At 43.7% G+C, this 25044-nt stretch overlaps 1 protein-coding gene across 1 annotated transcript in view; it reads left to right on the forward strand.

The window, feature by feature from the left end:
• Positions 1 to 20105, forward strand: part of SIAH3 (siah E3 ubiquitin protein ligase family member 3) — a 41054-nt gene extending 20949 nt beyond the window's left edge. Inside the window, exon 2 of the mRNA XM_058800417.1 lies at positions 19512 to 20105. Coding sequence (XP_058656400.1) covers positions 19512 to 20105 — 594 coding nt within the window. The remainder of the gene's footprint in view (positions 1 to 19511) is intronic.
• The last annotated feature ends 4939 nt before the right edge of the window (positions 20106 to 25044 follow it).

The following is a 25044-nucleotide window of genomic DNA, read 5'->3' on the forward strand; positions in this document are numbered from 1 at the left end:
GAGAAACATCACTAAGCTTTCCTGTGTGCACTCTTATCTGGCCCTGGGGTGTAAATTACCACTTTCCTCCTCTGTATTTCCCCATCAGATGTCACAAACAAACTAATTTCAAAAGATGGTGTTACTCTGTTCCTACTGCAGTTGCTCTACCTCTGGCTTCTTTTGCCCTTTGTGGTAAGTTAACTCTGTCCAGCAACTAAGTACCTACAACCTGCTTGCTCACTCCTCACTAGCAGGATGGGGGAAAGAAACAGAGTGAGAAAAACTCAGATCTTAAGAGAAAGATAAGAGAAAAAAGAGAGAAAACAAAGAACATGTGATGCAAATACAGTCACTTGCCACCTCCCACCAGCAGACCAGTGTCCAGCCAGTCTCCAAGCAAAAACTACTTTGAAAAGAATACCTTCTGCCCAATTTATTGATCAATATGACATTCCATTCCAGAATATACATTTGATCAGCTGGGCCATCTGTCCTGGCTGTGTTCCTTCCAAAGTTCTCAACCAACCCCAATAAACTTGTTGGGGAGAACGAGAGTGATAAACACAAACCTTGATGTGGTGCAAGAATTTCTCAGGAATAACTAAAATGTTTGTGCTTGACCAACACTGATTTGTGTTCAAATCACAGATTTGTTGATCACAAGGTTAAAGTCCAGAGCCTCTGTGAAGAAAGTTAATTCTATCCAAGTTGGACCCACTACTCCTTATTTGATTTCACTCCACACGCTCAGTGATTCCTCCCTTCTTGCACACTGTTCTTTTCTGGTGACAAATATAAAGGAATGCTTGACTAAATGGAGAGCTCCATTTTACCCAGTGGAGGGAAATAGGCATGCCTAGAGCAGATGCAAAAGCAGATCACAAGGTGAGCCCATGCTGTTCCCTCTGACTGTTGGGAGATCCTGTATTGACTAGGTAATAGCAGATGGCTGTGAAGCTCAGATGTTAGGAAGGTGACTCAAACTTCTTGCCTTTGAACCCTTTCAGTGATCTCAAAACTCTGAGACACAGAACAAAAATCTTTAACCAGATTTCTCTTTTTGACATCATAGACACTAGTCCAGCAGACTGTCACTTTCCACTTACCCAAATGGTTCATATCTCCAAAAAGTATTTGCTGTGGCTCTTACTAAAATCTGAATTGTTGCCCTTCAGAAGAGTCCACACCATGATATACTACATACATAATTTTCTACTTGTGTACAGGTGAAATACAACTTTGGCTGGTTTTTTTACCCATATGCCTTTGTGGTAAACTTCAACACCGACAAATAACAGTGAAAGTATTTCATGCTCTTTAGCTGGAGAGATGGCAACAACTCAGAGAGAGAACAAGAACAAAGAAGGTGGATTTCCTTCTATTGGTCATGCTGGCTTTGTGTGCTGTGGAGAGGAAACAGCAACCCTCCTTTTCTAGGTCACTTTGTTGAGGCACCTTTTGCTATGCACAAAGAGATTCTGTAAGCAGGATATCCACAACTTTGAAGTATAACACAGTCATTTATTGGTTGAAACAGACAAAGGATCTCTGGGATGTAATGTGTTGCCAGACTAAGCACTAGGATGCTCAGTGCCTCCATCAGAAACCTGAAGAGTCCTTGCTGGGCAAGTAGTCAGCCACCAGGCCAGGAGGTTTTGCACTTGTTACATGTTCTCAGTGCTGTTGAGTTTCCAGTCTCCAAATCTCTTTGTTGCCATTGAGGATTTTATCTATTATTTTATCTATTTATTATTCCCAAGCTGGTATTTTTCTTCTTGAATCCTGTAGTTGCTACTGTGTACCTGTCCCTACAGAGCAGAGTAACTCTCTGTAATCAATACACTGAGATATCCCAGGTTTTCAGTGGTCCCCCAGTAAATAGGGGGTGGATAAGTTCCCATGAGGGATGCTGACTTAGCCAGTGTGGGAGGAAATTGTGCTATTTCCTTTACCTGTTCCTGAACATGACCTGCTGGGGATTCAGGGCAGGATCCAGCTCATAAAATACAATTAGATGCTATTTGGTCTCTGACTCCAAAAGACTCACCTGATCACTTGGAGTTATTAAGAATCTCTGTACACCAAAGTTGCCACTGAAAATGTGTAAATGTGCCCAGTGTGCCTCTTTGCCCTGAGCTGATGTCCTCAGACCATCTCACTCAGCTCTGCATCTCCCACTTGTACTCCTGGGCGCAAAACCAGGTAGTCCCATGCTCTCCAATGGACTAGATCTTGTATTTAATTTGTGGGTGTTCCCAACACACACAGACAGTCTAGGGGACAGGAGAAGACACAGCTCCCTAGGAGCAGCTTTCAGACTATGTTTCATCCATTGTTTACAGAGCAACTCAACAAGTAGAAGCCTTTTTCAGAAGGGAGGGAGCTGCAATCTGCTGCTTCCCACAGGAGTGCCCTAGTGGTGGAACAGATTGAAGCAGGGATCACCTTCCACTCTTTCTGTTGAAGCAAGGTCACCATGCAGGCAAAAACACAAGCATCTTGGAACAGGAAAAATATGATTCAATATGTCTCTTATGGAAACAGTGAACCACAACCTGGTTTTTCTCTCTCCTGTAAAACACAATCCACAGAAACTAGGGCTCAGTCCTAAATTTATCTTCCTTCATGTCAGCACACAAAGGCTGTGAAAGCCTCTGCTGTCCCCATGTCTTCCTGCTCCTGGCAGCTCAGTTCTGTGGAATGGCTGCAGTGGAGCTACCCTGGCTTTGTTCCACTAAGAATTTGGGTTTACAGCAATTCACCCCTTCTGTACAGTGCTTTTTCAAGGAACCTGTTATGCTCAAAGCTGGGAAAAAAAAACTAATAGCAGAAATAATGAGGGTGGCACAACATAAAGCAGCCAAGTGAGAAATGTCCCACTCCAGTGCAAACGAGGCTCATTCTGGCCACTCAGCACCTGCTCTTCTCCCTGGAGCCGCAGCTCCACTACCAGCGACGTCCACAGGACTTTGAGGTGCTTCCACTCAATCATGACCTGCCCACAGCTGAGCCTGTTCAGCTGAATGTGACCCCTCGCCAGGTGTCTGTAGTTGTGTGCATGGGATTCAGATATATAACGAGAAGCCAAGTTTACCTGAGATACCCTTGCTCCAGAGTGCCAACATCAGGGAACAAAGGACATGAAAGGAAATAGTGCACTCCTATGACTACAGTATACACTTAAAATTAATTCCCTGTAGCTGAAACTGATGGTTCACATAAATCTCACTCTGCTTTTAAGCTAGGACATAACCTCTGCTTAATTCATATTCGTGCCTGAAGACGAAGAAATCAATTTGGCACATTTAAGGAGACTTTAGGTTTTTTGCATAGAAAGTCTTTCCCTGTTAAATGAGTTTGTCTTTTTATAAGTTCACTTTGTGAAACAGAAGATAAACCTTTAATAGTTACATGCATAGATGTAGCTTTTCTTGGTAGGTTTGGAAAGCAAAACTCTTTCTGGATGCACCCTTTCATCAAATGCCTGTGCATGTGTAAACTTGCACAGTTAGTTCCCATTCTTTCCCTCACTGGCTCACTACCTTAAGGCAAGATGTCCCTTTGTAATTGTTTATCACACAATCAAGTCCTACAGAGATACCTGCTGAAATGGGGGTGTGACACTTCCATTCCTGTTTTATTGTTCTTTAACCATTGCCCACCCAGTAACATCCTCAGATTCAGGTGAAAGTGAAAAAATTAGGTGGGAAAGATCATTTTAACATCAAGCCTGCAGTGTGGGAATATCAGCATTAAAAAATACAACATGTGAGAAAGCTCAGCCCCATTTCTGACTGACTGGATTTGGGATGTTAGCAATGCATGCTCACAAGCACGCCCTCCCTTAAAGCTCTGAATCAAGCAAGTGGAAGAGCAAGGAGTGTGTGCTAGATTTTGAAATGAGCTTGTACAGCAGGTTTGGAGCATGGTTATCATGCCTTGTTACACACACTGCCTCATGTCCTACAATTTATGTGCTAAGTATTTCTAATACAGCAACCACATTGATTTCAAGGGCGGTTTGCAAAATGGTGTGACTCTGCAGCTGACAGGGAAGGTAAAACCTGAATGCCCTCTCCTAGACAGAGAAGGGCTGCAGTATGGCTGAGGAGTTGAAATCAGTCCAAAAGCTGCTGACAAAATGTGCACTTGAAGAAGAGAGGCTCTTTACAAAGTGCCTTATGAAAACAAACACGTACCTGACATGTGGCTGCATCTTGACATAAGATGCCAAAAGAAAAAGCCTTTCACAGGAAAGTGCTTATTATTTTCACTTTCAAATGACCAAGTGCTTAGGAAAGGTGTCAAAAGAAGTCCCTGAAGGCTGTCAGTCTCTGTGCAGCCATTAACCTTCAAGGGCTTGAGAATCAGGACACAATGTCCCCTGATGTGGATTTTTACCTCTTGCCTGCACATGCTGAGCCACCTCTGGGTGCGGGAAATTCAGATGTGGCCCTACTACCAAACCACAGAAGGCCAAGGCCACAGGACCAACTTGCAATTATCCATGCAGTGTGATGGGCAGCATTCCCCCCAGACTGGCACATACCAGCCAGCATTCCCCTTAATTGCCTTGGAGAGACCAGGAGTGTTTCCACCAGACAAAAAGCAGAGGCCACTCTGTGTGATCTGCAAATTAAACCACATGGACAAAAGATGTTCCACTTCATCTCAGGGCCAGGAAATGACCCCTGATTTGTTTTATTCATCTGTGTAAAGGTAGCCTCTGCTGATAAATTAGAAATGAGCCAGTGTGGGGCCAGATGGATGGGTCAGGAAGAGAAAGACTCAAAGGGCTTGAAGGTTACCAGGGAGCTCAGAGGCAGGAGCAAAGTGGGATTCATCTCACCTTAGTGTAAAAACTGAAAACCTGATATTTGCATCTGAGTGCAGCTTAGTCACCCTCAACTCCCTTTACAGGCAGTGGAGAGAAATAGCCAAGTGAAACAGAATCTCGGCAATGCCACACCAAACTGGGAAGTCATTTTAGCTGTAGCTCTGCCACCCTAAGGCTACAGATGATTTACCTCAATCCTGATGCTATTTTATGCATTCTTTTCTAAATTTTCCACCTGCATACCTGTGTATGTTCTGCAGCAAGAAACTCCAGCAAAAGGGCATTTGAAAGTCAGTTTAGGTTAACACTGCTGTAACCGGTTTTCATTTTCACATGTGACTGGTAAGAAAGAGTTGTAGACAACCTTGCTCCCTGCTTTAATGCAAAGAATTCTTCTTAACACTCTTTTTAACCTCAGTTTCTCATCCTGAAACATTCACTCTCCACTCATCTTCTACCAGGGTGACCGTAACGTCCACCACTTGGGAGTGGTGACTGTGCCTCGCCTTTTCTCTTCTTTCTTGTACCGTTCTTTCAACTTCACTGCCTGAGTTACATGACTTGAAAAATAGTAGCCAGCCATCGCTGTCACCTGGTCTTGGCACCTTTCTAAGTACAAAGGAAATTAGATATTGAGTAGTAATAAGGGAAAATGATACAAGGATCACTATGGCCGATCATGAAGTACTGGGGGGCCTTGAATTACAAGTGTTTTTTCCTTAAACCATTCTAATCTCACAAGACCATCTATGTACTCTATACCCAAGGGCACTACCAGGCCCACAGCACTTAACACAGCACCAAGTCTTCTCCACAGTCTATTAACTTGGATAATCTCTGGCTGGTTCAAGCCACAGCTGTTGCAGACCCTGTACAACTCTGCTGCTGATGACTGCCATTCTGGTAAAAGGAAGAAAGCGGCATGGGCCTGCTCCTCCATTTACTTAATGTATCCTCACTAGCATTGCCCTCTAATATATCTGTTACCAATCAATACTTAATACAATTTTAGCAAATGGTGCTGGAGCAAGCCCAAAAGCTAAAGCAGATCTTCATGTAAAACAGGCAGCAGAAATAAATGGGGAGAAAGCTCATGTGGAAAGCAAAGTAGAGATGGTACTTTCTGTGTCTGCAGACCTACCCTTTGACAGAGCATGGACAGAGCTCTGGGAGTGAAAGACAATGGGACAGTTTTCCATCTTAGGACCCGAACAAAAAAGAATAAGAAGTCAACTAAAGACTAACTATTAGTTAAGTGGCAGGCAATTATTAGAATTTTCTTTCCTTCAGTCCATGAGACAAGGCCAGGGCACTGTGTCATGCAATTGGGAAAGGTTGGAGGGTCAGGTTAGGTTGCAAGGAGGAGAGCAATGTGGCTGGATCAGGGAAGGCTGACCCAGGGTGCAGCTGGAGCACAGCTCAGACCAGGATGGGTGTTGTGTGCTGAGCCACTTGTGATGGCCCCACAATCTGTCTGGGGGCAGGAGGGGCTGAGAAGAAGCCAAGCCTGTGTGTCTTGAGTTTGAAACTCTGCGGAATTTTGCCTAATTAGGTTATCCATTACATTCTTCAATATTTCCCCTAAAACTTGGAAGCTATTGGTTTCCCTGCACTGAGGATGCTTTTGAAGGAGACTGGCAGCAGAGACTGCTTTTCAATCAGCACCAGACTAAGAACACAGGAATCTGTCACAGTGGCTGCTGTTGGGAGCAAACTGTCCTGTGCACTTACCTCCTTTTGATTCAAAACCTCTTTGGTGGGCAGTTTAGCTGCAGGCAATAGCAGAGGGAAAAGAGCCAAGAAAGTACATGGCTAACTGCTCCTTTGTCTGTATGAACTCCAGCATGTGGCAGCTTCCAGGTAGCCATGGGACGAAGCCTGTGTGAGTGGAAAGTCCTACTAGCCTCAAAAAATTTGGGCCCACAGCTCAAGATCCTGATGTCACTGAGCTTTTCCTGCATATAATTCTAGAAAGAGCCTCTGGTAAAAATGCAGCGTTCATCTCATCATCAATTCATTTTTTGCCATAGCCCTGCTAGGCTCTTAATCTCTTGTGTTAAAACAACAAATGAGATGACCCAACTGCAATCTCTAATAGGTATCATGGGTCAGTAATCATTCATTTGTTATAGTGCCTCTCACCCGAAGGACAGAGATGAAAATTTGTCCTCCTAATGGCAAGAGCTGTAAATTAGTTTTATTTCACTGCTAAATCTAGCTGCCTGAAAATTAGGATGACCAGTCCTTATCTGGGAAGAAAATGTGTCAGCTCAAGGGATTTTCTGCATTAGGCAAATAGGCAGCTCATAATCACCCATTAAACAGTCACAGTGGCTGTGTCCTGACACCCTTGCTGCTCAGAGTCTGACTGCTGATACACTGAACACAGTGAAACTTTGCAAGCCTGGTGCCCACTTTTGGGCCAGTGACCCCACTTCCACTTCTAGCTTAGCAAGAGAAGTGAACATCTCCTCCAGGTGCTCATGGTAATTTCATCTTTCAGGAAGATAGACATGTTCAAGACAGGGATGATGAATTTCTCTGTGAAGGTACATCTTATCTCTGTTATTAAGGGAACTTCAGATGAGCAGGTCAGATTTGAACATGTTGATCTTTTAGACATATGTATTTAGATGAGACAAATCCCACCTAAAATTTAGCCTTTTGTTTGTCACAGGTGTTTCCTCAGCTGAATATTGTTATCTTTATCCTTGGAGTATTTGCAAACACTGTGGGTCTAAAAGATGTTATTCTGAATTAGCATGGACTCACTGTGGAGTTGGAATTTAAAGGGTAAGCCATCTCTGCATACTTATAGGGTGCAAAAGAGGGAAATGAAGGGATTTAAAAACAGATGGAAGCTCTGTTGACGGGGGCATGAAGGTGCCTAACAGCCTTCACCAAGCAAGTAGCTGCTGGTGGTGTTGTAGAAACACTTGAGTGGCTCCTCCTGGGAGTGTGGGTGTCCCTCTAGCAGTCACTTCACACATTATTCATGCTTTTGGCAAGACAGACTGCACAAGACACCACGCAGCCATTCCTGCTTGTTAAGCCTGATCCCAGAGGGCTGCCCAGAGCTCTCCCAGCCCACTCTGGAACCAGCAGGGGATACACTGCTCACCCTGATTGATGCAGTTCCTGCAGCAAAGCCATGCTGTTCACTGCAGGGTCACATCCCAGTAGGCTGCAGGGATGGCAGCAGACATCTCAGTGGCCTGAGGCCACCCTCAGAGGGCAGAGAGGCTGTTGTTTACACTGTAAGAGGTGGGAAGCAGTTGTTCCCTCTGTCCCATCCCTGAGAATCCCTGCTTCTTCTGTGCAGCCCATTGGGAAGAAGGAGAGAAGTTTATCCTGGGAAAGAAAGGCAGAAATACTTTCAATGTGATTAAATGAGTGGTCTGTCGTCTTGTTCAATAATGTGTCACACAGAAAGCTCTCTATAGAAAGCTGAAAATAAATTTTAAAAATCTACCCCACTGTCAAATCCTCAAAACCCATAAGTGTATCAGAATAGTTGTAAAATTATTCACTTTTATGATGTGCAAGTTATAGAATATTGTACAGCCAGACAAGTTTGTAAGAACAGGTATTAAGCTGCCAGCCTGGGGAGGACCTGGCTGAAGTTAAACATAAAACCTTGCCACAAGACAAGTGAGGGTGTGACAGCAGATATTAAAGAGTGAGAATGGCTTTGAATAAGAAATGTGGTCCTCTGCCTCCTTTTCCTGGTGCTCCACTTGCACCTATTTCCTATAGGAAATTTCCTACTTCCACTGAAATAGGAAATTTTAGAATGGAGAACCAGACAGACCAGAGCTGATAGAAAGAGCCTGTAGTGCTGCAACCAGAGCTGCATAGTCTATGCTAATGGATTTCTGACTTTAAAAATAACTAGACTCTAGGGACTGCAGCTCTGCTGGGTAATGGGTCTCTAACATCTGATTGTGCCTGTTTTCCCCATCAACAACCTCATCATTCCCTGGTGAAATCCAAGCAGTCAGCCTCACCTCTAGGCCTGGTCAAATCATGGAGCAGATCCTCCTGGAAGATGTCAAAACACATAGAAGATAGGGATGTGATTAGAGACTGCATACATGGCTTCACCAAAGACAAGTCATGCTTGACTATTTTGGCAGCTTTCTTCAATGGAGTGGCTGCATCAGCAGACAAGGGAAGAACTACAATTGCCATCGACTTCAGCTTCTCTAAGGGTTTTGATACGATCCCCTACAATATCCTTACCTCTAGGCTGGAGAGAGGTATGGGTTTGATGAATGAAGAATTGACTGTAGGGCAGCATCCAAAGAGTAACAGCCAATGGCCCAATATCCAAGTGGAAACCAGTAATGACTGGTGTGTCCCACAAGGGTCCCATACTGGGACCAATACTCTTTAATGTCTTCACCAGTGACACAGGCAGTGGGATCAGTGCACCCTCAGCGGGTTTGCAGATGACATCGAGCTGAGTGCTGCAGCTGATTCACTTGAGGGAAGGGATGTTATCCAAAGGGACCTTGACAGGCATGAGGAGCAGGGCCCTGTGAATCTCATGCAGTTCAAGTGCAAAGCCCTGCAGCTGGGTCAGGTATCAGTCCAGGCTGAGTGATGGATGGATTTGGAGCAGGCCTGTGGAAAAGGACTCAGGAGTACCTGTCTACATAAAATCACATGACTCCATAATATGCACTTGCAGCCTGGAAAGCCAACCATTTCCTGGTCTGTATAAATACAAACATGACCAGCCGGTCAGAAGGGGGGATTCTGCCTGTCTCCTCCACTCTTGTGAGACCCTACCCAGAATACTGCATCCAGCTCTAGGGATTCCCAGCACAAGAAGGATGTGAACCTGTTGGAGCAGATCCAAAGGGTCATGAAGGTGATCAGAGGCTGGAGCAATTCTCCTATAAAGACAGGCTGAAAGAGGTGGGGTTGGACAAGAGAATGCTCCAAGGACATCAGATTGCAGCTTTTCAGTTTATAAAGGGGACTGATAAAAAAGATGGAGAGACGTTTTTTACCAGGGCCTGTAGTAACAGGACAAGAAGTAACAGTTTCAAACTGAAGGAAGGCAAGATTAGAAAAGACATAATGAATAAAATCTTTACTGTGAGATGGGGGAACAGGTTGCCCAGAGAAGCTGTGGATGCCCCATCCCTGGAATTATTGACAGCCAGTTTGGGAAACCTGGTCTAGTGATAGATGTCACTGTCCACGGCAGGGCACTGGGACTAGGAGATCTGCAAAGGTCCCTTCTACCCCAAACCTTCTGTGGCTCGGTGGTGCTGCACTCCCTCTTGCTGTTGGCACACGAGGTCAGAAGGCAGGTGCCAGCAGGCTGAAGATGCCAGGGGATTCTCCCCCAAAACAGCAGAGTTGTAGGAGGCACAGCACAGAGACTGGCTGGCTCAGACTCTCCTGGACATGATAGAGAGTAGCCTTCTGTAAGCAAGAATTTTAACTTAGAAGATTGCTGTGGATTTTGGTTTTCATTTTTTTGTTGGTTTTTTTTAACAAAACTTTTTAAATTTTCATTCTATTAATAAAAATGGAACATTGTCTTCTCAGGCTAAGCTGAACCTCCCTTTCTGTCTTTCTTTCTACTTGCATCCTCCCCACATGAAGAAAACTTCTAGAGGAACTATTCTTTGAGAATTTGAGGGGGAGGATGAAGAAGAAACAGGCTATGATTTGCACAAAATTAAAAGAATATTTGAGACACAAGACAAATGTTCCCAGAGAAATGCCCCTTTCCTTACTGCAAAGAATATGCCAATGAAGCATTTGCATACATTACACCAACTAAATTAATTTACCCAGACTTGCTGTTTGCTTTTCATGCCCAAAGCTAAAAGCTCACATGGATTTTCTCGGTTGTTTTGTGGTTTTTTTTCCCCTTTCTTAAGCCTGACTACACAAACTCAAGACACGCTTTCATCTGACAGTGGAATGAGGATGAATTTTGGGTTGCCTTGTAACAGGGAGACTTTTCTTTCAGTGCCAGACTTACATTGCAAGGTACCCAGAGCAAGGGCAAGCTGAAAGTCACTTGTGGAGATGTGCAGGGGAATGGAGAGATACTCTGAGCTAGAAAGAATTTATTTTCCCCTCTTCTATAACCTGAGCATGACCCCCACCACACCAGGCCATTGTGGGTGGGTTTGGGGTGCCCATTGCTTGCTGGTACCAGCAATGCCTCAGCAAGATGGAGACAGACATGACTTTAAGACACTCTTTATTTCCTCAGAAACATCTCTCAGGAGAAAGTCTTAACTAAAAATGTCAAGTGTTTTATGGCTCATACCTTGCTCAGTGGCTGCTACAGAGGTGTAGGCACAGGCAGAGCCTATGAGACAGGACATGGAGGCAGGGTTGGCAGCACTGAGAGCCCTGGGTTCCCTCCTCACTACACCTCCCTGGCCCCAGCCTACTGTCTGCACTCCACTGTGACCAGTCTGGCACAGGCTTAGCTGCACATTGCCCTGTGACAGTTGTCAGAGCAATGTGACATAGACCACAGAGCAAATCCTTGGCCAGGAGGAGTGAATAGATGGGATTGGAGGGGTGCATAGATGGGATTGGAGACGCTGGCCCCACCAAGAAAGGCTGTGGGCTTGTTCAACAACACCACCCCATCCCTTCCCTCCTTCCAGCAGACCAGTAATGTTTGTGCCATCCTTTGGCACTCCTGGGGTGCATCTCTGAAAGAGCAGTTAATGGATTTACATGTCATATAATTGTGATAGCTGGAGATTGTCTGATGGAAGGGGAGAAATTCAATTGTCTCAGGGTGGATTTGGTCTAATTATCTCAGATGACACCAGCAAATCTGCTTCTCTTGGAGACACGCTGTTACTGTAGTAACTTATAATGAATATCAGATGATGAGTAATTTAGAGGCAGTCTGAACTGCTAAGTTTATGAGCACAGTGGGCAATCATTTCTTCTTTCTTTCTTTTTTTTTTTAAATTCTTTTCCATATTAATTTCTTTTTCAGTGTGAATGTAAACCACAAAATCAACAGGTCAGATATTAGGGCTCTTGTGAACTCTGTCTTCCCTATCAGTCAGAGCAGATGCAGCTCGGAAGCGCTTTATCACTTTGCTTTTAATTAAAGCCTATAATGGTTTTGCATTTTGTGAACAGGCTTTATCCAAAATACAAAGTGGATAAAGGATGAAGCAAATCCTATGATAACTCCGCATTTTTGATTATCTCTATTGTACATATGCAGGCTGCTTGTTCCCTCACCCAGAGCCAGGATCAGCAGTGTCTCATGAGCAAGCTGCTGATAAACAATGGATGCACCCTGCCCTTGTGGAGAAAGAGCTGATAGGGTGTGCCTTGGCTTCTGATACTTGCCTTGTGTGACCAAAGGGGATGGCATTAGGAGACATCACCCTTGCTTAAATCAAGTCATAAAATCTTCTAGTCCAAAGAGAAGCTGGTAAATGTCTGCACACCCTAGAGCATCAGCAGTTGCAATGCAGCATCAGATACACTTTGCTATGGTTTGCTGTCACTGCACTGCACCCAGCCAAAAAATGCAGTAGAGGGAATACAAGTTGCAAATCAGGTCCCAAGGGCATGTCCCACCCTCCAGCCTAGCTTTTTATTTTGAGTAGCAAATAACTGCCAGATGTTCCACAGGAGCTGCCCACGCACACGGTTTTGCTTGCATCTAATCAGTCTATTTTATCTCTCAAAGAGAGCATGGAAAGTGATCCCAGGTGAGATCCATCAAACACAGCAGTTAAACCAGGATCGTTTTCCTGGCTGTCCATGACCCTGCTGCGGCTTTGGCTGAGGGTCAGCAGGGTGGTGCATCTCCCCTCAGTTTGAAGCACAGGAAGTTTTGGTGCCCATCTGGGCTTGGAAGGGCTCATCAAACTTAGGTTTGAAGTAGGAGAGCTGGAGAGCATGACCTGCTCCATCCTACCCCTGTCAAGATGGATCTTTCTCAGAAAGCATCTATGGGCTGAAATGCTTTAGTGTAGATTCCATTTATATGTCATCATAATTATATTGTTTTCAATATATTGAAGAAGGTTGAGTTTGTTGATGCTTTTTGCTTGCACTTCAAGAGTGTGTGACAGTTAGTGCTGAAAAAAAAGATTTTTGAAAAGAAAGCAAGGAGATTAAATTTGAGAATAACATCTTTCTTTTCACCTGGGATACATTTAAAATAATGAATCAGAGATTTGCTAGATCTACCACAAAATCAATTGTTTTTTTTCCAAAATACTTCTGTATATATTTGAATTCTTCTCATATTTGGGGTTGTCTGATAGAGAGAAGTGTGTGGTACACCATGGGCATGTACTAAAGCTGCATTTTCTCTGCATAGTCAGAGGTGTGTAATTAGCATGAGGACAGCCATTAACACATCCCGTATGCTGTGTCACCAAGTCATGCCTGATTATGTTGCAAAGTGAGATTAGTAAAATGAGCTTGAAGTTGTCCTCTCACTGCCATTTGATAGTAGGGAAAACAAATCCTTCCACTGCCAAAGCTGCAACCAATATTCAGTACTTAAGAAATTCAACTGATGCATTCCTAATGAACAGGATTTTGTGTAATTAAAATTTTAAATAAATCCCCAACATGATCTCTGACTCGGATTTCCTAATTTCAGATATGAAAGTACAGCTTTTGACAAAATAGGTTGAGGGGGTTGGGGGTTTTTTTCTTCTCTTTTCTTTCATCTGAAAGACTTAAAAAATCTCATCAGCATATTTGAAAAGAGCAGAAGATAAATTAAATGAAGACCAGGATTAAAAGACTCACTACTTTCTTCATGTCACCTTTATAGTTCTTTTGAGCTTCTGTCCTTGTGAGGTGGGTGTAAGTAAAGTGGAGGTGGATGTTAGTGGGTGGCAAAGCTTTTATGAGGCAGAAAGAAACTGAGGATTAGAAAATTACTGGAGGCAGTTTCCATACAGATGAGAAGAAGCAGTCAATCCCTGAGAAGCCAAGAAATACGAGGAAGACAGTAAGAAAACTGAATAAGTGGCACATTTCACAGGGAAAGAAAATGCCAATTTGTTTCAGCAGAAGCCCTAAAAGTTGCCGTGGTTGCTGAAAGTTGCTGAAGACCCTGGAAGCTGCTCTCTCAAAGCAACCTCACAGCTGCAGGCCCAGGTCCCTCTTAGTCTGCAGAAATCTTCAGGTCAATGTCAAAAATCCCCTGAGTTTTCCCTGCTCATTTCCAGCTACTTAAACACCTACAGGGTGACTGCCTCTCCTGTTGTCCCTTGTCACAGGCAGGTTGGTGGGGTTGTAACAGGGGATGTGAGCACAGCCCCTCTCAGTTCCTGGCTCCCCCACAAAGGTTGCAGCTGCCATGACCATGTACAGCTCCTACCAGCTCTCCTGTAATCCAGCCAGGAAAGCTGTGGATGAAGAAGAAAGAGTTTGGGTACATGGAAGGAGAGGTTTCCTCTTGGGAGGAGGATTAGTTTGCAGTGTGTCAGAGTGTGCTAAGGTTGGGCTGGGGTAGAGAGGGAGCACTGTCTTCTGCTTTGGCCTGGGTGGAATGTGTAGTGGCTTTGTTTTCACCTTTGCAGTTTTCTGTGTGGCCCTGCTGAGAAGTCCCACCATGGATGCCTTCAGACCACACCACTGACTGCCCCAGGCAAAGAGCCCAGAGAATGGGTGAATTGATGAGTGTTTGCAAAGTGTGTGTGACCACTGGAGAAAACGCAGTTGCATGAGTGTGAAGGGTCTGGAAAAAGATGATTATTTGCAGCACCTGCTTTCCTGTCAGAAACACTTATTTACTGGGCAGGGAACCAGTCCCTGTCCTCCCTCCTTGGGATGTTCTCAGCACGCATTGGCACTGTTCACAGGGATGTGAAAGGCTGATTTTTGCACATTATGTGCATTACAGCTAGTAAAAGTATGAATGAGCATGCAGATTTCCAGTATAACACTGAGGAATGTTGGAAAGTGCTGAAAGGTGGCACTTAACCTTTACTCTGAAGACCTGAGTAGTGTTTATTCTACTACAATGTGGTGATGCTACTCACCCTCCTTATAGTCCAGGTCAGCAGTGTCCAGGCCCTCTCCCATGGGACAGGAGCACTGCTTTCAACTCTCCCTCACCCTGTGAGATTTATCTTGAGTCAATTAACCATCTTTAAGTCAGAACTTCAATGGCAAGACATTTAGCTGCTCAGGGCAGCAGCTGCACTTGCTTTCCCTGCTGAAGCTGTGCCCATGTGCAGCAGAGAAGCACGGCTTGAGAGATGGTGGTGTATCCAGTGCCTGAACCAACCAGGGCCATGAACTCAGCCAGCAGAGGTGCAGTGTGGGTTGCTGCCTCTGTTTTCACTATTTCACTAGCTCAAGTACAAAAGGTCCCTCAGAGCATGAGGAGCAATAGCAAAGCCCTTTCTCCAGGGTTGGTGCCTCAGGCTTGCAGCTGCAGACTCAGAGATTTGTTTGTGTATTCTTTACCTCTTGGAGGTCTTTAACTCTTGCATCTACCTTTCATCCTCCCTCTGAATTTTCTATCAAGTCATTGGAGTTGTAATGATGGTAGGGAGACACAGATTTACACCCTCATGTGAGCAGGCATCCATTTCTCTCTCCATGGGCTGCGTTGTCTCCAGCACAGCAGGAGAGCACATTGTGGTGCACATCTTTCCTGACTAAAATTGAATTGTCCTTCCGTTTCGTGTCTAGAAACCAGTTAAAACTCTGTGAGTCTGTGCTGAAGATGGGTTTGGTCCTGTCTGCATGTAGAGAGGGTGTCCAGAGGGATGTTCCTTCAGCACCACTTGGAATCAAGTGAATTGCACTCCAGGACTCTTCATGGGCTGTGAAAAGAGCTGACAGTCTTCAGAGTTAGGGACTTACCCCTCAAATATCAAAGATAGAACAAATGTGTCACATCTAAAGCAATTTGTTGCATTTTTAGCAGAAACCCTGTGTCGTAGTCCAAATCGAGTCATGGTTTGGTTGGGGGATTTTTTCCATAAGAAAAGCACCATGTGCTTATAAATTGGCCTTTGCCAAGTTACTTGGTCTTGAAAAGAACTGCTCTGTAATAAGCTGCATCATTAAAAAGAAATTTTTCTGTGAGCAGCAGAGCCTGGTTTCCTGCGGTTTGGTGCCTCATGGTGGGATTATGTTGCATCTAATGAGGAGCACTCTGGCTGAAGCCTTTTCTCCTGTTCATAAAGACACTGTCTCATGTGAGTTCTCTGGTGTCTATAATCCATTTGGGATCAAACTGCCATTGTTTAGGCTCTCTCCTGTCTGTCAATGTAATTCTGCCCACGTGGCCAGCTGTTCCTCCCTGGAGACATGAAAGGGTCATGCTGCTCTACCCTGATGCCTCTTCTCTCAGAAATGGTTGAAAATTAAAGCATTTGAGAATTCCATCCCACAGTTCAATTTGACTGAAATTGGCCAACAGGCTAAAAGATAATTGAGAATAATACTGGACTGACACAACAATATAATAAATCTAATTTTATTAGGTGATTGGGCAATAAATGGTAGAAAGTAAATACTGGAGCAGATTAAACATGGAAAAACTGTTCATAAATATTTATTCAAACATTTAAATACACTCAAGGTGACCATTTTTTCCCTGTTTTGCATTTCAATTCACAGCCATATGAATGACCAACAAGAGCACAAACACCCCGACAGTTACACTCATACCTCAAAAGTAAATGTAAAATAATATTTTTCTCTGAGACTTTTTTTAAAAAGTGGCAGGGAATTATTAAACATTTCTTTCTAAATACTACAGATTCAAAATTTTGAAACAGGATTGTAACAAGCAATTCAGAAGCCAGATTTTGAAAATGGTTCTTACCAAGCCAAAGAATAAAAATAGATCACATGGTTTGTACTGAGTTTTGAGAATTTTCAATACACCTGAAATGACCAAAGTTAGACCAGGAATCTTTTGTTGAAATGGTTCATAGAAATATTTCAGAAATGTGAGTTGTGAAAAAGAATTCATAATTATGCACACACACAAAAATTCACAAGTTTAGGAAAGAAGAAAGATATATTGTATAAGTTGCTGATTGTAATTTATTTTTCCAGTTCCTGAGCCATAGACACATGTTTGTCATAATAAGATTTTTGAAGACCTTTGTATTTTCTTACCTTGGATGCAGTTTAGATGGATGAGCTACCATTGTTCACTGTGTTTCTCAAATTAGAAGAATGCATTTCTAAATTCAATTTCATCCTCAGTGGAAACGGTTTCTCTCACTCTGGTAGTCTTTGGAGAAGAATTATACATAGTCTATAAAGCTTCAAATTTCAAAACCTAATTTTAAATGTTAGTCAAGAGGTTAATTTAAGATTCATCTTCCAAAAAGGGAGTTAAATAAAACTGATAGAAGGCTGGAACTTGTCAAGTGGTTGAGAGGTTTATCAGCATGTGAGTATGAGTTCATTAGTTTTAATTAGTATAATCACTAATTTTGCATTAACAGTATGGCAAGAGAAAGTAATTGCACACACCCACTGTATTAGATTGGGAGATTAGAATTCATTTTATGAGGCAATTAGCATTTCAGGAATTTTTTTTAAAAGGCTTTTATGATCTGCCATTGCAGTAGCCTCCTTCACCAAAGAGTTTTAAATTAACCATAACTTTCATCCTAATGGGATGCAAAAATTAATGTAGAATTAAGTGTGAACTAGTAATCCCACTGCGATAAGCAGGCAGCTAAAGCCACAAACCTTGATTAGTTTATAATGACCTGTTTTATTTCCCAGACAATGATAGCCATTTATCTGTCCTCAATTCATTATCTTCTCGAAAAGTTTATATTCTTGAATTTTATACAGCAAAACAAATAAAATATGAGGAAGGGAAAAGTAGAACAGTACTACTGAAGTAATAACTGTCAAAAGAAAAAACTGCCAGCTTCAATAGCAAAGCTTAATTTGTCAATTATTTTTCATATCAAAAGCCAGAAGAAGAAGAAACCACTTCCTTTGACATCCAGTGCCTTGGGAAGAGCCATGAATTTCACAGCAACAGCAATCACAACCCTGCTCCATCCATCATAACCTTTGGCAGCTACTGACACAATGAGAACAGATGGAATTGTCATCCTGGTTGGCAAGGAAGTCCTGGTCGGCAAGGAAGTCCTGGTCATCTGAGATTTAGGACAGTTACCCAAGAGATTGCCTTCCAAAACATCCTGTAAAGAAATGAGCAAGTTCTGGTGGGCAAAACTACTTACAGCAAGGCTGTAATGAAAGCTTTCATGGTATCCATAACAAGACAAGACAACACACCCTTTGCAGCAAATCTACCATCCATTTTATTGGGATTATGCTTGCCCCTGGATAAAACAAACCTCTGCTCAAAAATCCCAAATCTGCTATGATTTGGACGGGGCATAGAGGAGAACAACTGTTAAATGTTAGGACTATAATGTAGGTCATGCAATTTTGGGTACATATATTAAAATAAGGGGATGTGGGACACTATTTAGGGAATTACATTAATCTTCCTAGAACACGTTAAAGCAAAATGTACGTATATATGTACGTACTGCTCTAAGCGACATTAAAGGATGTGAGAGATGTACCTTTATAAAAGGAGTTCAGAGAGAAAAAAATTATTAAACAGCTAAAATTTAGGCACAGCAAGAGATACTGGATCTCAGTCTCTCTGGCATCAGCTGGTGTCACCTTTAGAAGCTGAACTACTCCAGCTAAGGTCTGAATTCCGCACTCTAAGGGCTGCCTCAGTCTACAGGCTGCAGAGGCAGCCCCAGGTAACCAGGTTTCTGTCTTGGGTGGGTGAAGTAAATACTTAAAATTGGGTTAGATGAATCATGACCAGCATGCCTGTGCCTTAGGGTTTGTCTGTGCACACAGTTATTGTACAGAGACATTACTCTTCCCAAATAGCATCACATGTGAATACACTTTTGGCTGAGTAAGACTTATTTCTCTTCAACAACATCCTCTTGAGAGAGTCAGAATAGGTTGCTTTTTAGTCCTCACGTGGAATTCTTCTGCAAGAGCTGCTGCCTTTTTAGCGAGCTGCCCTACCTTAATCCAAATTTACTTTAGTACAAAAATGCCCTTAATCTGCCATCCAATCACCTTTGAGAGCAATTTAAGATTTATGGTAGTAAGAGCATCAATTAGGCACAAATACATTGACCAAAAAAACAGTGACCAAAAAAATACAATAAAAACTGACATTTATTTCACAAATTATGGGCGTAATAAAGCCTATTGTTTCAGGGAAAATGCCTGTATTTGCCCGTATGTTTCATTAAAGAATAATAATGCCATACATATTTCATTCCCTTGTTCTGAGCAGCAAAACTCTTAACTATATAAAATGCCCCATGCTGTCCTTGCTTTGTTGGGTTGTTTTTTCTTTTTAATCAGATTTTTCCCCCTGAATTAATGAAATTGCTCTTTAAGCACATACATCATTTTCATTTGAAGTCACTTATCATAGCTCAAACAGTTTGTCTGTTCTCCTGGAGAACCAGGCAACTGCCATCTCCCTGTGTGGTGCAGATCCAGGTCAGGACTGCCTCTGATCCCCAGTGTGCTGAGTTCTCTGTACCCCCAATGGTGCTGCCTTGGGTGGAGTATGGGTGACTGATGTCTGTGAGGTCTGCACCTAGCACATCTGCACTGCTTTCTGGTCCGCTTGCTCTCACATTTAATTTCTCTCTTCCCGCAGTATGCACCGACCCGCTGTGCAGCTGTGCAGGCGTCCACGGAGCAAGGCATCCTTCCTCCCTGCCATCACCACGAAGCGGTGCACGACCCCCAGCTGGTCCCCTGCACGTGCCCACTCTTCTCCTGCCCGTGGGAAGGGCATCTGGAGGTGGTGGTGTCCCACCTGAGGCAGACCCACCGCATCAACATCCTTCAGGGCGCGGAGATTGTCTTCCTGGCCACGGACATGCACCTGCCTGCACCCACGGACTGGATCATCATGCACTCTTGCCTTGGCCACCAGTTTCTGCTGGTCCTCAGGAAGCAGGAGAAGCACGAGGGCCACCCCCAGTTCTTTGCCACGATGATGCTGATCGGCACGCCCACCCAGGCCAACAACTTCACCTACAGGCTGGAGCTCAACAGGAACCAGAGGCGCCTCAAGTGGGAGGCGACGCCCAGGTCGATCCTGGAGTGCGTTGACTCTGTCATTTCGGACGGGGATTGCCTTGTGCTGAACACTTCCCTGGCTCAACTCTTTTCTGACAACGGAAGCCTAGCGATAGGAATCGCCATAACCACCAGCAAAGTTCACAGCTCCGAAGCTGAAATGTGATGGGGAGGAGGAAGAGGAGGAGGAACCACAGCAACAACTATGGTGCTCTAGCTGCCTTCTGAGAGCCAGAACTCGCAGACTTTTTATGGGGGGGGTCTCGGGTCTTTTATGGTATTTAGTACTTGTCCACAGTGGGCATTATGTAAACATCCCGTGGTTACTGTCCCTGTGTCATGTATTTACCGTTTTGCTAATACAATTTTATGAGAAATTTTAAAGAGGCTAATCAATTTATTGTCGCCCTCCAGCAGCCCTGGAAACAACACTTGTTAGTGAAAAGTGCACCCAGGGAGACTGGCAGAAACCTTTGGTCTGACCATGTTATGCAAATATGTTTCCTTCATTGCTTGCCTAAGGGACCAAAGGCACCTGTGCCTGATGAAAGGTCAAGTATTCCACTAGGGGACAAGAGCACCCAGGTTTCCATATCAGCTATAGTGATTTAACTCCTGTATTTTGGGCACAGCCAAGCCTTGGGGGAGCTGGCAGTTTCAGAGCTCCCTTCAGCTTCTGAGGAAACAACTTTCTCACTCAAACAGTGAAAACTTAGAAGAAAAAGTCACCTCCTCTGCTGAGCAGAGGGCTTGGAAGCCTCATCTTGCATTAAAATGGGAATGGCAGCTAGTGGTTGGGCACTGTGAGCGTGGTTAAATCTCACTCTTGTATCATAAACATCAGGGAGAGATTGCTACATGGTCTGGCCATAGGGTGGATATAACCATACCCAGCCATTGGGGCACTCATCTTTTTAGCTGCTGTTTCCTTAAGCATTCAAAAAGAGATTTTCAGAAAATAAAGCATAGAAGGGTCTTAAAATGGGTACTGATCTTGCTACTGAATTCTGTGCCAGTTGGACCCTCAGTTTGTGCTGCTAAATTTTGATGCACAGCAATATAGATAGGACAGCTATTTGCAAATTGGCTTTGAGATTTGACAGGCACTCCTTTGAAAAAAAAAAACTCAACTTTTTTTGCCTTGTATACATTTTGTGGGGTGGTGGTGAGGGCCGTCTGTCACTTTCTTCTCCTGAGGATATTTCACGAACAGTGATGGTCAAAAAAAGACATGAGCTACTCTAAGAGCTTCTCCTTTGGGTAGTTCCTTGGGGAGAGTTGGAGGCAGGTGGTGGCCATCTCCTGTCACTCATTCCCATCTGCAGTCAGGCCTGTTTCCTCCACAGCCAACAGCAGCAGTGAAATCCCACTGCAGTAGGTGACGTGTGGAAGGACGGGGCTCAGCAGATAGTGTGACACATGAGAAGCATGGGAAAGTGTCTTTTCCTGTTTTCCCTTCTGCCTGTGTGTGCCTGTGGTCTGGCTGCTCCTGAATGCTTTTTCAAGAAACATCTGGTGGGTTGGGCCAGTTAGTAGCTAGAGACTGAGACTCATAGTTTGAGCCCCTTGGAAAACCAAGGAGGGGGGGGAAACAGTCTAAGAGCAGTCCTTCAGTGTTTCAAAATGCATTTCACTCTAGCTCTGGGTAGGCAAAAACACTGATGCTGATCTCTCCCACCCATTGCTCTCCTGAGGATTACTATAAATGATGCATGAAGTAAAATGAATTGTAGTTTTCCTGAGATGAATGCCATGCAGGTAAATGACTTCTGAGGCATAGATGCACCTCACCTCCCTACCTGGATTTTCACAGCAGGTCAGAGAAGGGTGAGGGTCTCTTCAACAGGCTGCTCAAGCTGAAGTCTGAGGAAGTCTGAGTACTTGCAAGAAGGCACTGGAGCACAGCTTCCCAGCTCTCCCATCTCTGAATTTAGGGGGCCAAGGGTGGCACACTGATTTGCAGAGCCTCACTGGAACAGGCAGGCTTCAGAGCGGCTGGCTTTTTCCCTGCGGTGTTAAATATTCAGGACCAGCAAATGCTGCCCTTTCCCTAAATGATAGCAATAAATAAATCATTGGTGTTTTTGTGGACTGAAACTGGCTTCTCCAGCTCCTCTAACAATTGTTCTGCTGCTGAATTAAAACAAAGCAAAGGCAATAAAACCTCAATAAAACCAGTTGCTCTTGTTTAAATTTCCTGAGCTCTTTGTACTGTGGGGTAGAGACCAAATCTAATGATGCTTTTGTTGCCTGACCACAAGTTCTAGGGTGAGAGATATTATTTAGTTATTCATTTTTTTAGTCTATTTACTTCTTGTTAGTTGGCACATTTTTTTCTTGAAATATCAACTGAAGTGTAGATATTTTGGGGCATAGTCCTTGCCAAAGGACCAGTGTATTTCTGGCAGGATGAGTGTCACAGCATCAGCTTTCTGGAACGGGGATCTCCATCTCTTGCCAGCACCCTAGTTTTGAAGGAGGGATAGCAGAAATGTGACCTTCTCAACGTAACCTTCCACACACCCCATGTGTTCTTCTCCCAGAGCTTTCTAGTGACCACACCAACAGTCCAGCTTTTCCATTTTGTTTTCAGTCTTCTCCCCTCATCTGATAGCTGCCTTTCTCAGCACATTTTCAAGCCATCAACTGTGGTTTCACCCTGTGACTTGCAGAGCCCATGGTACTTCTTGCCTTCTCACATTTGTACCTGTTGGATGCCATTGTTTAAATTGTTCTCACTGCTTTCTGAACCAAGTAACATCCTTTATCAGTTTTCTCCACATCTGCAAAGACCCAGCTCTGGCACGGATTTCAGAAATTCAGATACATTGGAGTACTGATGAAAATCTGTCCAGTGTGACTCCCAGTAAAGAAAAGGAAGGTGTATTTTGGGGAGAAATGAGATATGGTTGCCTAAATCCAGCTTTCATAAGTGTCTCAACAAGAAGTGCAAATGTTTTAAGGTATATTTAAGGACTTTCTATCATAGAAGATATTCTAATTCTGTCATAATTCAAAGCCTATGAGCAACCTTATACTGCCATAAAGCAAAGGTGAAGCAAATATTCCGCATGGTAGGACATAAATCCTAAAATACTAGCAAGTAGGATCAACAATGAAATTCAATTTGCAAGCATTCTTCTAGTGCTCATGGTATAGCACTTTTTACAGCTCTGCTTATGGTTGAAAGGTAGCTTAATTTTGGCTTCCTAAATTTAATCTGAAATCAGGGCTTCTAAAACTAATTGCGAACTCAAATATTTTACATCTTTACAATGTATTAAATCTGAATTCCTGCCTTCCTGTGAAGAACACAGCCTTACATCTCTTTGAAGTAAGAAGTATCCTTCATGGGGTACAGGAGAAAATGAAGTCTTTCAAAATTGCTATGCAGCTATTGCAAAATTCTGTTTTCCCAACTACCTGGGAGTGGTGTTCCCTCTTTGTTTTGGTGGGGTTTCAGTTGTCTTTTGGTTTTCTACATAGACAAAATATTGGCTTTGGGTTTGTGGTTTTATTTTTAGGATTTTTATATATCTCTGTTCACAGATGGATTTTCTTGTGCTTAGTTTAGTAAATTGCAACAATAATTTCATCAGGCTGAGACAGATGGATTGCTACCAGACCCACTAGAAAACCTGCTTTGGTTCATCTGCACTATCCATCAGACACCATGTGAATGTAAATGTCAGATCTGCAGTAAAGCAGCATTAGTGCTTTCAGCTCAATCCCATTATGAATTAAGCTCACATCATATATCCATGACTCCTTATAAATCAGCTGAAGCATCCTGAGTCTCATCATCTTGAAGATGAGTAAGGATCTTGCTGAGCCAGTGCTGGCTGTAGGGCTTGTTGAGAAGTAGGGCAGTAGTCCTCTTCCCACTGGACTTGGTATCACACCCTCTGTTTCATACCATCCTTATGAATACAGGTAAACTACGGAAGGAACAAGAGGCGGTAAATTCTGGACAAGTTAGGGTTATAGCTGGATAAATAAATAAATTGCTGGATGCTACTGCATGGCTCTCTTTTGTGCATCAGAGGAGCTAAATCCAATTGACAGTACTGTAGTACAGGTGATTTATCTGTTTTTCTAGCCCAACACACACCTGACAAACACCTCAATTGGAGAAGAGTCTGTCAGAACAGACTCAGATGTGCTTCTTCTGCAATTGAATCAGAAACAGCTTCTCACATGGAAGAGCTGCAGATTTTGAACTGTTCAGACACAAGCATAAGTTTTCAAATTTTTTTTGAGTTCAATAAAGTCTGCCTGCTCACACCATCAAATTGAAGGGCGGAAAACAAAGATTGCCATGTGTCACCACCAGAACTCTTTACACATAAATATGATTCACCTTCTGCAGAGATGAGCCTGCAGAAACAGAGAGGGTTTCACAGCAGGGTAGCACAGGGCAGACCTGCAGGCTCCAGAGGCATGCACAGAGAGCAGAGGGCAGAGCTCATCCTCCAGACAGAAACTACTCAGCAGGAACCCTCGGAGTGTGGTCACAGCAGGGCTGCCAGGAAAGAGATTGGATCTCCTGGGAGTTAAGGCTCTGTGTAGAGAGGTTTCTCTTCTCATCAGCACCTTCCACCTGACCACAGGGTCTCCACTCTCCTGGGAACCTTGTCTCTGGAGCAGTGCAGGTGATCAGGTCAGCTGGGTCTGCATGTGAGGGGTCCTGCACAAGGATGCTGCATCCTGAGTGCAAACACCCAGCCCCAGTCCTGCCCGGCTCCTTTGGGATTGGAATCACTACCTGCAGCTGGTAGTGATTCCTCCAGGTCCTGACACCTGACAGTTCTGCTGTCTTTCACCTGCATAGCTCCCACCAGGGCAGTAAAGTACTTGCTGAAAACCACACAAAAAATCTTTGGCAGAACATCACATTAAACCTCTACCTCGTACCCCTGGCTAGGACTACAGTCATTCTTTCTCTCTCCACACAGGCAATAGACTCGTGAATAGTTTTCTTATCTCCCTTTGGGCTCTGCCACTCCAGAAAATACATGTGAAAGATTAGGAGGCAGTGATAATCTTCAAGAGAATAATGAGGACTAACTTTCATTGCAAAGATGGCTCTTCTCACAGTACTTTCA

Source organism: Ammospiza caudacuta, chromosome 2 (genome assembly GCF_027887145.1).
Source record: "Ammospiza caudacuta isolate bAmmCau1 chromosome 2, bAmmCau1.pri, whole genome shotgun sequence".
NCBI lineage: Eukaryota > Metazoa > Chordata > Aves > Passeriformes > Passerellidae > Ammospiza > Ammospiza caudacuta.